General features: G+C 38.5%; 1 protein-coding gene across 2 annotated transcripts in view; it reads right to left on the reverse strand.

Moving 5' to 3' along the window:
* cfap221 (cilia and flagella associated protein 221) overlaps positions 1–17,096 on the reverse strand; it is a 263,534-nt gene that overhangs the window by 29,197 nt on the left and 217,241 nt on the right. For both annotated transcript variants that reach the window (XM_043693986.1, XM_043693987.1), the window contains 3 exons: positions 14,392–14,583; positions 9,844–9,996; positions 5,378–5,478 (listed from right to left, as the gene is read on the reverse strand). In XM_043693986.1, coding sequence (XP_043549921.1) covers positions 5,378–5,478; positions 9,844–9,996; positions 14,392–14,583 — 446 coding nt within the window. The remainder of the gene's footprint in view (positions 1–5,377; positions 5,479–9,843; positions 9,997–14,391; positions 14,584–17,096) is intronic.

Genomic DNA, 17,096 nt, shown 5'->3' on the forward strand with positions numbered 1-17,096 from the left:
GCACCGCCTTCCTAACCTGCAATCTTCTTCCTGACCTCTCCGCCCCCACCCCCACTCCAGCCTATCACCCTCACCTTGACCTCCTTCCATCTATCACATTTCCAACACCCCTCCCCCAAGTCCCTCCTCCCTACCTTTTATCTTAGTCTGCTGGACACACTTTCCTCATTCCTGAAGAAGGGCTCATGCCCGAAACATCGATTCTCCTGCTCCTTGGATGCTGCCTGACCTGCTGCACTTTTCCAGCAACACATTTTCAGCTCTGATCTCCAGCATTTGCAGACTTCACTTTCTCCTCGAACAATTTAGCATGGCCAATTCAACTAACCTGCACATCATTGGATTGTGGGAGGAAACCGGAGTACCCGGAGGAAACCCACTCAGTTCAGTGGATAATGTGCAAACTCCACACAGACACTTGCCCGAGGCTAGGCAACAGAGCTAACCACCAGGCCATTGTACCGGAGACTGGTTCAATGTGACATTTCAAAATGTCTGGTTTACATATGATTCCAGTTTTCGATGGTTAAATTTTGGACATCCAACTTGCATTGCAACTATAAGAATAAATCCCAGTATTATTTCAACAGTTGTACATTACAGTACAAATTTTTTGAGATGTTGAATGTTGAACTGACCTATAGTTCAGCTTTCCTGTGTTATGAGGTCAGAGACTGAGCCAGGCAAAATTTTGTAATGACTATCCTCTCTTTATGCTTTGTGGTTAGATTATTACTCATATAGAACTTGTCCATAAAAGTTGACATATAGCACAAAAGTTGACATATAGGGAGCATAAATCTTGCAAGTTCAGCAGTTAGGAATTAAATGGAAATTGGACTGACAGAAAAGAGTACTTGCGTTCATTTTTAGGAACATTGCTCCCCATGACAGGTAGCTGAATTAATGGTGTTGTATAAGTTGTACTAAAGTGTTGGAAGTTACTCTCCAGCAAGAGCATAGAACAGATAGAAGTGACCATTGCACAGTCCTTGTGAAGCAAAGTCCTATCTTCAGACAGAGGATACCCCTCTGTTGTTCAGCAGTACTATCACTGTGTAAAATGCCCAGATTTAGAGCAGAACTAGCAGTTTAAATTTGAGTATCACTGTGGACCATCATGAGCAGCAGAACAGTAATCAATCACAATCTGAGACCTCATCACACAACATATCAATCACCCTGACATGAGACTATGACTGGAGCATTGCCAGGCAAATCTAAAAATGAAGTTTTTGAGATATTTGTATCATCAATAGCCACAGGTATGATTCCAGAAGACAAGAGGTTGGCTAACGTGGTGCCACTACTTAAGAAAGGTGGTAAAGAAAAGCAAGGGAACCACAGACTGGTGAGCCTGCCATCAATGGTGAGCAAATTGTTGGAGGGAATCCTGAGGGACAGGATTTACGTGGATGTGGAAAAGTATGGACTGATTAGGGATAGTTAACATGGCTTTGTGTGTGGGAAATTGTGTCTCACAAACTTGATTGAGTTCTTTGAAGAAGTAACAAACAGGATTCATGACGGCAGTATGGTGGATGTGATCTATATGGATGTCAATAAGGCATTTGGCAAGGTTCCTCATGGTACACTGATTAGCAAGATTAGATCACATGAAATAGAGGGAGAACTAGCCATTTGGATACAGAACTGGTTCAAAGGTGCAAGACAGAGGGTGGTGGTGGAGGGTTGCTTTTCAGATTTGAGGCCTGTGACAAGGATCAATGCTGGGTCTACTACTTTTCATCATTTATATAAGTGAGTCTATAAGCTAGCTCGCTGAGTTTGAAGGTTTGTTTTCAAATGTTTCGTCACCTGAAAACAAACCTTCAAGCTCAGCAAACTAACTTACAGACTTGTCATCAACCTGAGCTACAAATCTTCTTAAAAATCGCTAAATTATATAAATGATTTGGATGTGAATATAGGAGGTATGGTTAGTAAGTTTGCAGATGACTCCAAAATTTGAGGTTTAGTGGACAGTGAAGAAAATTACCTCAGAGTACATCAGAATCATGATCACTTGGGCCAGTGGGCTGAGGAATGGCAGATGGAATTAATTTAGATAAATGTGAGGTGCTGCAATTTTGGAAAGGCACATCAGGGCAGGACTTATACACTGAACGGTAAGGTCCTGGGGAGTGTTGCTGAACAAAGAGACCTTGGAGTGCAGGTTCATAGTTCTTTGAAAGTGGAGTCGCAGGTAGATAGGATAGTGAAGAAGGCATTTAGTATGCTTTCCTTTATTGGTCAATGTATTGAGTATAAGAGTTAAGGAGGTCATGTTGCAGCTGTACGGGACATTGGTTAGGCCATTAATGGAATACTGCGTGCAATTCTGGTCTCCCTTCTATAGGAAGGGTGCTTGAAAGGGTTCAGAAAAAGATTTACAAGGATATAGAGTGTCAGAGGTTTTGAGCTATAGGGAGAGACTGAATAGACTGGGGCTGTTTTCCCTGGAGTCAGATACTGAGGAGCGACCTCATAGAGATATATAAAATCATGAGAGGTATGGATGGGCTAAATATCCAAGGTCTTTTCCCCGGTGGGGATATCCCAAACAAGAGGGCATAGATTTAAAGTGAGAGGAGAAAGATTTAAATGGGACCTAAGGGGCAATGTTTTCATGCAGATAGTGGTGCATGTATGAAAATGAGCTGTAAGAGGAAGTGCTGGAGGCTGGTACAAGTGCAACATTTAAAAGGCATCTGGATGTGTATCTGAATAAGAAGGGTAAACAGGGATATGGGCCAAGTGCTGGCAAATGGGACTAGATTAATTTAGGTTATCTTGTCGGCAAGGACAAGTTGGACCGAAAGGTCTGTTTTTGTGCTGTATATCTCCTGAGCTGAAGTGGTGTGGCCCAAGAAGAGAATTTCAAGACTTGGAATAGATGCAACTGAAGGCACTGGTAGAACAGTTATAATTTGAACTGCACAAAATGCCAGAGTTCAAAGACTGCACGTACCTCAGAGGCCTGTGGTCTAGAGAAGATTATACTGATAAGGAAGGGCAAAGCTCTGGAATTTGCAAAGCAAAGGTGAAATTTACAGTGGGATCCAATGTATAACAAAGAACATATGGGTCCTATTTGAATGGATTTAGCTATGAGTAATAGCACAGGAGAGCTGAGAATGATCTTCAATTTATGGAGAGTAGAATGTGGTGGCAAACTAAGCATTGGAATTGTGTACATATAACAAAGGCAAGCCTGAGTAGTTCAAGAGCAAATGAGCTGAAACAGGCAAAGTTTGGTAATATTACAGGGGTGGAAATAGGCAGTCGTAGTGATGGTACAAGTATGTTGAAGGGGTGCTTTTTCTGTAAGATACATGAAAGGTGTTAAAACCGTCACTTAACATCTCAATGAGGTTCAGTTTGAATTTTTCTCTACTTAACAACTGCATATCGGCATTTCGATGTATAACAAGTATTTAACGAGGAACGAAAACAGAAGTTGCTGGAAAAGCTCAGCAGATCTAGCAGCACCTGTGAAGAAAAATCAGTGTTCATGTTTCAGGTCCAGTGACCCTTCGTCAGATTAACTTTTCCAGCAACTTCTGTTTTTGTTCCTGATTTCGGCATCCGCAATTCTTTTGGGTTTTATTAAGTACTTAACAAGGATATTTTAAAACATAATAGTCATATAAAATTCAGCATGCTTGACAAGTATACATCCTTTTTGAAAACTGCTATTATATCTTTTTGCATCACTCATTCAAGTTATACATTCTAGCTGTCATCAACTCACTTCCTAAATATATTTCTTCTCACCTTCTTTTATCAATTTTCTTAAATTTATGCCCTTTAAATAGTTTCCTCCCATACCAATCCCATCCCCCCCCCCCTCGCTGATCCACTGCCAATAGAAATAGCTGGCTCTGAGGAAAATAATCTTGACTCCTCTAGCATTCTACATCACTGAATTCCTTCAGGACAGACTACTGCAACTGGGAAGTCAAAAGACTGCCATCTTGACTCTGGGCCCTAACTGCAGCACTCCTAGATATAGAATGCTGCAGCCATTGTAAATGGCACAAACTACAGTGTGGACTTCAAGATCCAGCGATACTCATAATCATCCAGTACAGGAAGTTCTGCAGTTCTGCTACCTGCAGTCACTGGGAAACCTGTTCACAGGAACGTTTGCAAATGAAATGGAGTATGGAAAGCGGGTAATAAGATCTGTTACAAGAATATTGTTCATTGGTTTTCTTCATTGTCAGATAGAAATGCAAGTAATTTGATTGACAAAGCTGTTCATTTATTCTGGATTTAATGTTGGTAAATTTGCCTGATAATGTTCACCTGAAACACATTAAAACAAATAGTAACTACAACCTTAATGTTGTTATATAAATGAGAAGTGTTATTGTTATGGGGAAGTGAGGGGGAAAATGCCATAGAACTGTACTGAAAGAAGGCAATTTGATTGTGCTATTAAGGACAGTAAGAAGAATTGTGGGACTTATACATATTGGAGGTGGAATGGCTGATCTCATTGAAGTGTTCCAGGTGAAATGGACTTTGAGGTCTGCTCTCCTCAGACATGTATGGTTGCTTGTTTTCTTCTTGCTCCTTTTTTTATTTGTTGCTGCCCAGGTGTTGGTAGGGGTTGGTCTCTCCTTATGCTGAAATAGTGAAACCTGCAGCAGTTTGGAATAAAACTATGTATCACCTCCAAGGGGTGCTGAAAATTTGCTCCAAAATATCTGTTCCTGTTGATCAATTTTCAGCTTTTCAAATACCACGAATGGCTATCCTTTGACTGTCTCCACTCTACTTTACCCATATAGTGATTAAACTAATTGTAGTGGATTTCTTTTTTTCTGTTACGTGGTATGTGAATATTGTCACTTTCATGTGACATGGTGTTACCTCTTTGTAAAGCAAGACTTTGCATTTAATCGGTTAATTTTAGTTAAGGTGCCTTTGAGCCAATTAATTACTTTTGATGTAAATTCACTGTTTTTTAAGTGGCAGTCAACTTGTAAAATCCCACAAATGGAGTAATTATTAGACGGTGTAAAAACAGGAAATTGTGCTGGGATTGTCCAAAATTTGTTATTTTCATTTCAGATTTCCAGCATCTGTAGCAGTTTGCTTCTAATTGTCAGGTTTTGTTAGTTGTGGAAAGAAAGTTAAACAGAGAGACTGGTGTCATGAATCTTGTTTGCAATTTGAGCAGGAAAATTGTTTTGGCTTAAAAATTAAAATGTTTCTTTTTCTTTATAATCCATCTAGATATTTACATGACCAAAAGGGAATCTATTTAAAGCATACATTTATTTTGGTGTTGCTTCTTGTAAAATGCCAAAAAATGAATTAAAAATTTTGGCAGCTGTCTACCGACCTAAGGGTTTATAATACATACCATCGTGGCACCCATGTACTTGTTAGAAAGTCACTGTTGGATAATGACAAAAGTGCAGCAGAAGGAAACTTCTTCCAGGTCATTACACCTTTGATTATTTCCTGTTTGTTCAAGAGCATCACAGTTAATGGGTTTGGCGACAAATCTTCTATTATCATCATCCAGGCTAAATATTAATAATACAGTTTAATAGAAAAATTTACAATTCATCTGTGAAAATGTTTTCTTGCTAATTTTTATTTACATTAGTAATTCACTACCGATTATTCTAAAAATAGGCTCTATTGGTAGTTCAACGAATTTGTTCAGTGAGTAGGTGAGCCATACAAACAGCAATGAAATACTTTCAATTGTTGGTTCATGTTGAGTTAGCATGATAGTTGGCCTTGGTATCCTTAGATAGGAAAGGAAATTTGCCAAAGTTATCCCTAAATTCTGAATTGTCACATGGAATTTAAACAAAGACATGATGCAAGCATTTAAAATGCTGCCTATGGTTTAACTGAACTGCTATTGTAGTTGTAAAACCTAATTTATAAACAATTACAACTTGACTGAAGGAAACTTTTACTCCAGCAAAAAGTATGAGCAAAGGAAATCAGTGAGGTAAAAAGTTTCATGTGATAAAAATTAAAAATGCAATCAGCTATACTTGACAATAAATAGTATAAAGTATATTTAGTCACTGCTTTTATTTGAAACACTTTTAAATAAAATGTGTCATGAAGTTCTCCATGCTTATTTCTTAATAGGCTCAATAAAATTATGAGATATATTAAGTGGATTTAGATAAGTAAGATTAACCAATTTACTGGGTATTGAGGGTTATAATTTTGCATCATTGGCTTTCAATATTTAATGGGAAACAACTCAATAGTGTTGGCTATCTATTTATCGTGGACAATGTCATCAGAGACTTATAGTTACATATTTTAGGCCTAAATACAACATACTCCCTTGCTTTCAGTTCAATTGAACAGAATCAAGACCACTATATTATTATTGTTATGAAATTGAATGTGAAGAAAGGGTGAATGCTGTTTTGCACTGAGAGCTTGCAAACATCCGTCATATGCCTAACTAGCAGTCTCAGAGTGTACTGGAAAAATGGAAATATGTAAATTTGGCTGTGAAATAGATACCTGAGTTGGTTGCTATTTTGACAACAATTCAAATTTGACCAATCAGTTTAAACTTCACCCCAAGAAACTAAAACCCAATTGAGTTTGAATTTATTGTTTTGCCAACATCGAACCAATGAGATGATCCAATGTTTGGGGTATACAAAAGGCAGGTAGTTTGAAAGTCAGACAGAGTCTAGACTCCCTACAGTGTGGAAACAGGCCCTTCAGCCCAACACATCCACACCAACCCTCCAAACATAACCCACCCAGACCAATTTTCCTCTAACTAATGCATCTAACCCAATGGGCAATTTAGCATGACCAATTCACCTGACCTGCACATCTTTGGACTGTGGGAGGAAACCCACACAGACACAAGGAGAATATGCAAACTCCACACAGACAGTCGCCTGAGGCTGGAATTGAACATAAGTCCCTGATGCTGTGAGGTAACAGTGCTAACCATTGAGCCACCATGCCATCCCATTTTTTTAAAGAAGAAAAAATGAGGTATCACTGCCATTGAGAGAGTAACTGCCATTTGAAACACTCTTATCAAAGGTAACTTTCATACGAAACACTTTTGCAGTAAAAAAAGATGACCCAGGGAGATCCTCAGCCGAAAGAAGAAGATACCGGAGATGACAGCTATATGGTTTTGAAATTAAGTTGATATAATTTTAATAATTGTTTTATTGGAACAGTATATTGTTATAGAGTTGGAGGCAGGAAACAAGCAGATAAGAGAAAGGGGGGCTTAGAGTTGTGAATAGTTGTTGTTTAATGTTCACTTTACAGAGTTAAAGAATAAATTGGTATTATTTTCTTTAGGTAGTAGAATTTGGGAATTCTCTGTCTCTCATACTTTAATAGACTATGAGGTGAGGTGCACTACTCTGGGTCTTTGGTTTAATTAACAGAAGGGTTTAGTGCTATGTCATAACATTATTTACCATTACTTACCTTGGAAGATGCAGTGGTATGGTGCTTATATGATGAGATTAATAATTAAGAGCCTAAACTAATGATCTTGAGATATGTGTTCAAATCTCAGCATGTCAACTTGGGAAGTTAAATTTAGTTAATAAAATACATTTGGGATCAAAGATTTATTGTCATAATGGTGAGCATAAAACTACTAGGTTATCATAATGACCATAGAATATAGATGCAAATTAGACGATTTGGCCTATCAAGTCTTCTCTGCCATTTGATCATGATTGCATCTCAGGATATTAAAGAAAGTAGCTACACTGATACTGGATGCACTGGTAGTAATTTTCTAGAATCATTTAGATTGTGGAATTATTCCAGATAATTGGAAAACTGCCAATTTGACATTCTTCCTCAAATATGGAAGGAGACAAAAGACAGGTAACTATAGGCCAGTACCTCAATATATGTTATTGGGAAAGTGTCATAAAGGTCCATTATAAAGCATGTAATAGCAGAGCATTTAGAAATAAATGATGTAATCAAACAGTATCAGCATGGCTCCATGAAGTGAAAATCATCCTTGACAAATTTGTTAGAAATCTTTGAGGAGGCAACAGGCAGAATAGATAAAGGGGAAGCAATAGATGCAAAACATTTGGATTTCCAAAAATTGTTCAATAAGGTACCACGCATTAGGCATAAGAATAGAGCCCATAGTGTTGGGGTAGTATACTAACATGAATAGAGAATTGGCTAACTAATGAAAGACAGAAAGTTAGAATAAGGTAGATATTTTCAAGATGGCAACCTGTAATTAGTAGATTGCAACAGATATTAGTACGGTGAGGGGGGTTGCGGGAGAGACAATTGTTCATTATAAACATGAATGACTTGGAAAATGGAAGCAAACACACTCTAACCAAGTTGGCAGATTACATAAAAAAGGGTGGAAATGTATATGGTGAGGTTAACCCAAAGGTATATAAACAGGTTCAGACAGTATGGTAGGGAGGCAAAAACTTGGAAGATGGGATATAACATGGAAAAATGTGAGGTGAACATATAATTTAAATGGAGAAAGACTGCAGAAAGCTGCAACATAGAGGGATTTGGGTCCTCTTGCATAAAGTTAGCATGTAATTTTAGCAGTTAAATGGGAAGGCAAATGCACTGTTAGCCTTTATTTCAAAGGAAATGGACTATAAAAATAGGGAAGTCTTGCTGAAAATATACAATGTATTAGTCAAACCATACTTGGAATACAGTGATCAGTTTTGGTTTCTTTATCTAGGGGAAGATATACTGACATTGAGGTCAATCAAAAGAAGTTTTACAAGGTTGATCATGGGAAGGAAGGAGTTATGATAAAAGAATAAGTAGATTGGACCTGTACTTAATGGAGGTTAGAAGAATAAAAAGTGACATTATTGAAACATAAGAATCTTTGGGACTTGACACGATAGATGCAGAGAGGTCATTTCCCCATTTGAGACAGTCTCAGACCAGAGGCATATTCACAGGATAAAGGGCTGCCTATTTAAGACAGATGGGGAGGATTTTTTACTCTCACACGGTGGAGAATCTGTGAAAATCTTCACACTGAGGACTGTAGAGGTAAGGTTGTTACGTCTATTCAAGGTTGACATTTTCAAATTTCTATGGGCAAGGGAATCAAGGATTATGGGGAAAAACAGGAAAGTGGAGTTGAAGATTGAAGTTGAAGAAGGGGTAAGCCATTCTGGACTGAGATGAGGAAGAATTTGTGAATCTGTGGAATTTTCTCCAATAGAAAGCTGTTCGAGCCAGTTTGTTAGAACTGGACATGGCCCTTGCAGCTAAAGGGATCAAGGGCTATGGAGAGAAGCAGGATTTGGATTTTAAATTGCATGATCATATTGGATGGTGGTGCAGGCTCGAAGGGCCAAATGGCGTATTTCTGCGCCTATTGTCTTAATTTCTATTGTCAAATCGGCCATGATCTTATTGTATAGTGGAGCAGACTTGACAATTCAAATGACTTACTTCTGCTCCTATGTATTATGGTTCTAAGAAGGGAAACACTCCATGAGACTCTCTGAAATTGACACACAGCTGATTTTTGTTGAAATCCAACTTTTCCACAAAACTCATGCAAAATAAAAGTGGTGAGGTTGCTTGATATTCTTTCTTTCCCCTTAGGCCAACTGAACAGAATGTTCAGCACAGGTAATAAAATATTAGAGTAGAAGTTCATTTAAATTTGATAAATGTATGAAAAATAAATCACCACAAGTCCTTACATCACGATCAAGAAATTTCTTCTGTGTGCTTGTTTCCATACTGTAAGTAATCTAATCTAATCTAATCTAATCTAAGTTCATTTAAATTTGATAAATGTATGAAAAATAAATCACCACAAGTCCTTACATCACGATCAAGAAATTTCTTCTGTGTGCTGGAAACATTTGTTCCGTTTTTGTTGGTTATTTGGTACCTTGGTAGAGGACAAAGGTGATACTCCATGTCTGTTTCAGCAAACGAGAAAGGCCTTTTATTTGCACAAAGATCAGGAGCAGCATTCTAGCAAAAGAAAGAAGTAAAGGTTTGAACATTGCTAAGTGAAATATAGACTCAATTTTCTTTATGTTTCTTCACACATGTATTTTAGATATCTTCATATATTCTTTTTGCTATCATTGTCTATACTTCTGCTGGCTGCAGTTAATCATCTGAAGTTTCATGGTTTTTTTTTCCTGATTACTTCAATGTTTCAATTATGACAGACAACCAACCCAATGCTACAAAAAAATGGTCTCCTTCTGCACTTCAGTTGCTAGGGTTCTCCAACCACATTATAGCAATCAAAATGTTAGTTGTACATTGTAATTTATCATCATAAGGTGTACCAGCAAACTGCAGATTTCACTGTCACCAGTATTGTCTGGTTTCCCTCAAGTGTCCCACTTACAGCCTGCATTTTCCTGATTACTGATTATTCTCTGTCTTATGTCCTGTAATGGATCATGGTATTTATGTGTCAGTTGTACCTCTATTTCACCCAATCCGAGCTCTCATCCTACTAATAGCCATGGAACAATTATCATAACAAAAATATATCTAAATGACTGACATAGGTAACAGCTACATGAACATTGAATATGCAATTTCTTGAAGAAGAATTAAAGGGTAGAAAATTCAACTTATGGGAATGATCCCATCAGAACTTGTCTTGTAAGCGGGGAATGGAAATTGAGCTGTCATGTTCTTGACAGGTCTCAGCACCAAATATGCAGGAAACCTGAGAAATTTCAGGCTATCCTAGATTGAAATGAAAAATCACAGCCTGTATTATATTCAATGTTTGTTTCTTGTGGTGATGGAAGCAAACAGGATGTCCTGCAGCACTGAAGTAGCTATAAACCACCGTAGAAAGAGAAGGAATTTCAAGAAGGACATGCCTTCTTTACACCTCTTATAAAGATTTAGAAAATAAATGGTCACAGCTGCGGAAGTACCTAACATATTGTTTGCCTCCTGAATTGCTTGCTGCAACTACATGCTAGTTCCCAGTGACCAACAAACAGGGATGCCTATGTCCCAATGGACATCAACGCTTTCCAATCTTTCACAATTGAAGAAAGACTCTGCAACTCTGTTCTTCCCACCAAATGGATAACCTCACACTCTTCCAGAATAAAATCCATGTCCTTGCTACTCAAACAATTCTCAAAGAGCTTGAAGGGGTAGCTGCAGAAAGGGATGCTTCTCTGTCTGTGGAGCCTAGAGTCAGAGAACACAATCTTAGAAATATTTGCAAACCATCTAGGACTGAGTGGAGGAGAAATTCCTTCATTCAAAGGAACATGAATCTTTGGAATTTACCACCCCAGAGGTCTGTTGAAGCTCAGTCAATAAATCAGTCAAGACAGAGATTGCTCGACTTCTAGTTGCTAGTGATATCAAGGCATGGGGGAAGATGCTTTCAGGTAGAAGATCAAACACAATTTTGAGTGGCAAAGTAGTCCAATGGATACTGGTGGGGGCAATGGTTCATCAGCGGACTGTAGAAGGAGCAAAGTTTGGAGCACTATAAATTACTTAACTGCATAGCTGGAGGGAAAGAAGAGTAAAATGTCAATAGTGACCACCAATTTTGTTAGTTACTGAAACAAACAGACATTTCTGTTATGATAAACATGACTCCAGGATGGCATGTTGCATCCCTGGTACCAGGGTTCAACGTGTCATGGAACTGCTGCATAATACTATTTTGGGGAAGGTAAAGAGTTAGAGATCATGGTCCACATTATCACCACCAAAATATGTCAAAAGATGATAAGATCCAGAAAACAGCATTTAAGAAGCTAGGTAAGGCATTGAAAAGAACATTTAAGGTTTTGATCTCAGGATTTCACCCATTACTGAATGCTACTAAGCATAAAAACAGGAACATAGAAGTAGGGGTATTCCAACATGAATCATGACGTCTAGCTTTTTACCCTTTTTCAAAAGAATGTTCCGCAGCTCCTCTGTGACATTCTTGATCTTGACCATGTTGCCAGCCAAATGAGTCCTAAATGGCATCAAGTTCCTGAGTATTGTAGAAGCTGCATCCATTCAGGTTACTGGAGGAAATTCCATCATAATCCTGACGTGCAAAGATTTCGGCAAACTGGGAGGTGTACCATTAATCACAGCCATCCTGTTTTCCTAGTATCTATTGAATTAGCGCAATGATGTGCCTGGTCAATGGTAACTCTTAAGACATTGTTGGTACATGACTTGGCAATGGTAATATTGTTGAATATCAAGGGAAAATGGGTAGATTTTCTCTTAATGGAAAAAGGGTGGCACAGTGGACAGTGGTTAGCACTGCTACCACACAGTGTCAGGGACCCGGTTATGATTCCAGTCTTGGATGGCTGTCTGTGTGGAATTTGCACATTCTCCCCGTGTCTGTATAGGTTTCCTCCTGGTGGTCTGGTTTCCTCCCACAATCCAAAGATGTGCAGGTTAGATGATTTGGCCTTGCTAAATTACCCAGTGTTCAGGGATGTGTAGGTTAGGTGTATTAGTCAGGGGTAAATGTAGAGTAATTAGTTAGGGGAATGGGTCTGGATGGGTTACTCTTTAAAAGGTCATTGTGGACTTCTTGGGTCAAAGGGCCTGTTACTACACTGTAAGGGAGTCTATGAAGAACAGATTGATACTTGCAAGATGAAACATTATTTACCGCTTATCCCTTCCCCACCAAGTGTAAATATTATATGTTTTTCTGTGTGCAGGATTCACTATCTAAATGATTGATTGCAAATGGAATTGATGGGTGTATGGGCCCAACATATTCCCTTTAGGGTATGTCTTTAGAGAACCGGGGATGTCTAGGAAAATATATATGAAGGAAAAGAGAGTATTTTAAAATGTACCAAGACTGATCTAAATTGAACCCCGTATTCCAAAACTAGCCTAACCAATGTCTTATAAAGCTGCAACATGACATCCCAATTCCTATATGACATCCAACATGACATCCCAATCAATTTGACACAATGACAATGCATGAATGGACATTGCACATCAATCGTCAGACAGGAATGTTCCCTCCCAGTCAGGAAATGCTTCAGCTGTCAAGGACATTCAGCCTCCAATATTTGGGTAAGTATCCTTCAAGGTGGCCTTCTAGATTCACAACAACATAGGAGTGTTGAGCAAAAACTGTAGCCAATTTCCGTACCCATGAAGATGGCCTCAACCATGAAATTGGGTTAATGTCATGCTACATGTAACCCCTTCATACTGTTCTGTATTTGTAAAATCTTCCTTACTGTCCTGTTTTGACACTGTCATCACAGTAACTTGTTATGATCCCTCCAACTTATAGGGAATGTGATATAACTTTGGTTAGACCCTCGGCATATGACTCTTATACCTATCATGTTATTCCATGTTTCCAGGACCATCATATTTTTAATTTTTTATAGTTATCTCGCTGCCGCAATTAATCTGATTATAGATCATCCCTTCATTTGCTATTCAGCTGTTGACACTTTACTTACACCGTTTGACACTTTTGATCACCTGCAGAGAGTTATTATTCAGCCTGTCAATTCTCCAGTCACACTATTTGTACAATATTTTGATCTCTCTGCTTTCAATTCTGTGCCTTTGTGCTTCTCTTCACTTTCCCTGATGAAGGAGTAGCGCTCCGAAAGCTTGTGAGTTCAAATAAACCAATTGAACAATAACATGGTGTTGTAAGACTACTAACTCGTCAGAGGTTTTAGTATCTGATGCCTCAGGAAATGTCAGGCTCCTAATAACTGAAGAAGCTATGGGTGCATCAGTTGTTAGGAAAGTTACTCGTTGCTTTTTGATCTTGCCCCAATGTCATTGCCCAGAAAAAATAATGCATTCTTTTCAATGAGTCTAATCTTCAACGGCTGGATCAAATGATCCAAAATAACAACATGATGTCAAAAATGCTTGCCCTAACTCAAAGACAACTGAGCGCATTTCTTCACAAGCCTACTTTTTTTCTTGTTGCCACCGAATAACTCTGCAGAGGCCAATATATCATCACCAAGCCACTCTTTATTCACTGGTCCAGCTTCCTCAGGGCCAACTCTCAGAATGAATAGAACCTCTAATACTCCTGATTATATTTGTCAGCCAGGGCTCTTTGATTGGACCTGGTTAACAGCCCCAATCATGGAACTCATATTCTATGAGATCTCCCGGTTGATCTCATTACAATCACTATAGACTATATTTTTTTCATTAGCTTAAGTTTTACATTGACAGCAAGTTTTCAAATTATATTTTCACTTTTCCTATTGATGTGCAGTTCAAACTCTTTCTCATAAATTGAAACTTTAGATTCTTTTAAGAGTTTGCATATATTTATTGCAGAGCATGATAAAAATATGAAATAGCTTTGTGACGAGATAAAAATGTTATTTTTGCATTCATACTTACAAACACGTGTAATGGATGATAGTCAGGTTGTTTGATTAATCCTTGAGGGGGTTTTAAGAATAAGATAGAAGTTTTTGTTGTGATGTGTTTCACTTTGCTTTCAACATGATGATGTTTCTCATATAGCTCATCCATAGATGCTTCAGTTCCAGTGTCTGTTTTCTTGGTTGGTAGTATTAAGTACAATTCATCCTGCATAATGAACATTAAGAAAAATAACATTTCAAAAATTATGTTGGTAAATGTCACACAAGTAGGACATGTGATATAACTACATGAATGTCAGCACTCATCATTACTACTGGCTAAATTGACAGCATTTTCTGATGTCCGTACATGTGCACTTGAGCTTGGAAATTCTGAAAGTGCTGTCAGAGGTACTCTGCCCCTCCACAAGATGAACTGTTGTCATCTTTGTAGATGGAATCATCATAATAATCACCAATTTATTGTGAACATGAACTAATTAAGCACTTCATAATGATGAATAAGTAAAGTTTCAATCAGCCAGGAAAAGCTTAGTTTCCAATGAACTGAGTTTTCAATGAAAATTAAGATCAATAGCTTCAAAATGACACTTAAGAAGATGAATACTAAAGAGGGACATGATCCTTCGATTGAACAAGTCTTAATGCAAAATGAGATTGAACAAATTCACAGTATTATTAGTGCTTTTGTAATAACTCAGGATTTCCAACTGAAGAAGAACATCATTTTTGAATACCAAAGAAGAGCCACTACCTGTGCCATAAATAGCCCCACTCCAGGACAGAGACATCTGCTTTTTTCCTATAAGCAGAAGTGTTAGCACACACAATTGAATTTTTTTTTATCCCATCACAAATCACAGATGACATTATTTTCCCTTCTAATTTACAAGCAAAACCTGTTAAAGGCAATGCAAGCCTCAAAAATGAATGAGTGGTAAGGAGAATGTGAAGAGGCTAAATCAAAGTGAAGTCAGAAGGGCACTTGGAACCATTTTTTTAAAACATATATCCAGATGTATTATTGTCCACTAGTGAACCTTTTTTTCCCATCACCAACTCACCATGACGTTTTTTTGTTTTTAACTACTAACCATCAGTAACTCATCAGTGTAGCCAATTAGATATTTACATGAAAAGCCTGTTACAATGTAATGCAAACTATCAAAAGTGAGGGGTAGGAAGGGGCAAATGGAGTTGGAAAAGCAAATAAAGCACTGTACCCCTAAGGTGCCCACCTCTCTCTCAAGGCATTGATAGCATTGATGGACACCATGTGATCCTTCTCCAAGGTTCAAAGCATGAATGTAACTGCAGACGACAGAAGATATAGAGTTACAGAGTCATGGAAATGTATAGGATGGAAACAAACCTTCCAGTCCAACTTGTCCATGTCGACCAGATATCCTAAATTAATCTAGTCTCATTCACCAGCATTTGGCCCATATCCTTCTAAACCCTTCCTATTCATATACCTCCAACACTTCCTCTGACAGTTCATTCCAAACACACACCTCCCTCTGCGTGAAAAAGTTACCCTCGAGGTCCTTTTTAAATTTTTCCTCTCTCACCTCAAAGCTAAGCCGTCTAGTTTTGGACTCTGTACCCAAGGGAAAAGAACCTTGATTATTCACCCTATCCATGCCCTTCATGATTTTATAAACTTCTCTAAGGTCACCCCTCAGCCTCTGATACTCCAGGGAAATAGCCCCAACCTATTCAATCTCTCATTTTAGCTCAAACTCTCCAACCCTGGCAACATCCTTAAATCTTTTTGCTGCCTGGACAAAATGGCCAGGCCCAGGAGCAGACCCACAAAGAGGTCCTCTGATTTTCCCACACCCGCCTGGACCAGATTTATAAAGATCAGGAATATAAGGCTTAAGCACCACTAAAAGCACAACAAAAGAATTTTCAAATACCTAAACAGGGTTGTGTTCACTCACAACCAATGTAAACATGGTCCACTGACTCCACAGTGCTGCAAAATAAACAGATGGGCTGGTAATCCGAGTACCTGGGCCTCCTGGCTCCGAGGTGAGACATTACTCCTGCACCACAAAAGACCTTGGTCATCTGCATTTCTAAAATATATCCAGATGTAATATCACACACAACCAAATGGCTTTCCCATCACCAAATAACAGTGACCTTTTTTGTTTTTTTGTTTTCAATCTCCACCAGTAAAACACCCAGGCAGCCAACTTTATATTTACATGCAAAGTTGAAAGTGTGGTGCTGGAAAAACACAGCAGGTCAGGCAGCATCTGAGGAGCAAGAGCATTGACATTTTGGGCAAAAGCCCTTCATAAGGAACAAAGGGCTTTTACCTAAAACATAGATTCTCCTGCTCCTCTGATGCTGCCTGACCTGCTGTGCTTTTCCAGCACCACACTCTCGACTCTAATCTCCAGCATCTGCAGTCCTCACTTTCTCCTATTTATATACAAAGCCTGTTATGGGCAATGCCAATCAACGGAAGTGAGGGAAGGGTAGAAAGGGATTATGTATTTTCTAATCAATCTGTCCAGAGATGTTATTGCACATCTCTTGAGCAGGTAAGACTTGAACCTGGGTCTCCTGGTCAGAGAGAAAGTGACTATAGATGCTAGAGATCAGAGTTGAAAAGTGTGTTGCTGGAAATGCTCAGCAAGTCAGGCTGCATCCGAGTAGCAAAAGATTTGATGTTTTGCGCAAAAGCCCTTTGTCAGGAACGTT

Source organism: Chiloscyllium plagiosum, chromosome 7 (assembly GCF_004010195.1).
Source record: "Chiloscyllium plagiosum isolate BGI_BamShark_2017 chromosome 7, ASM401019v2, whole genome shotgun sequence".
NCBI classification, from domain to species: Eukaryota; Metazoa; Chordata; class Chondrichthyes; order Orectolobiformes; family Hemiscylliidae; genus Chiloscyllium; species Chiloscyllium plagiosum.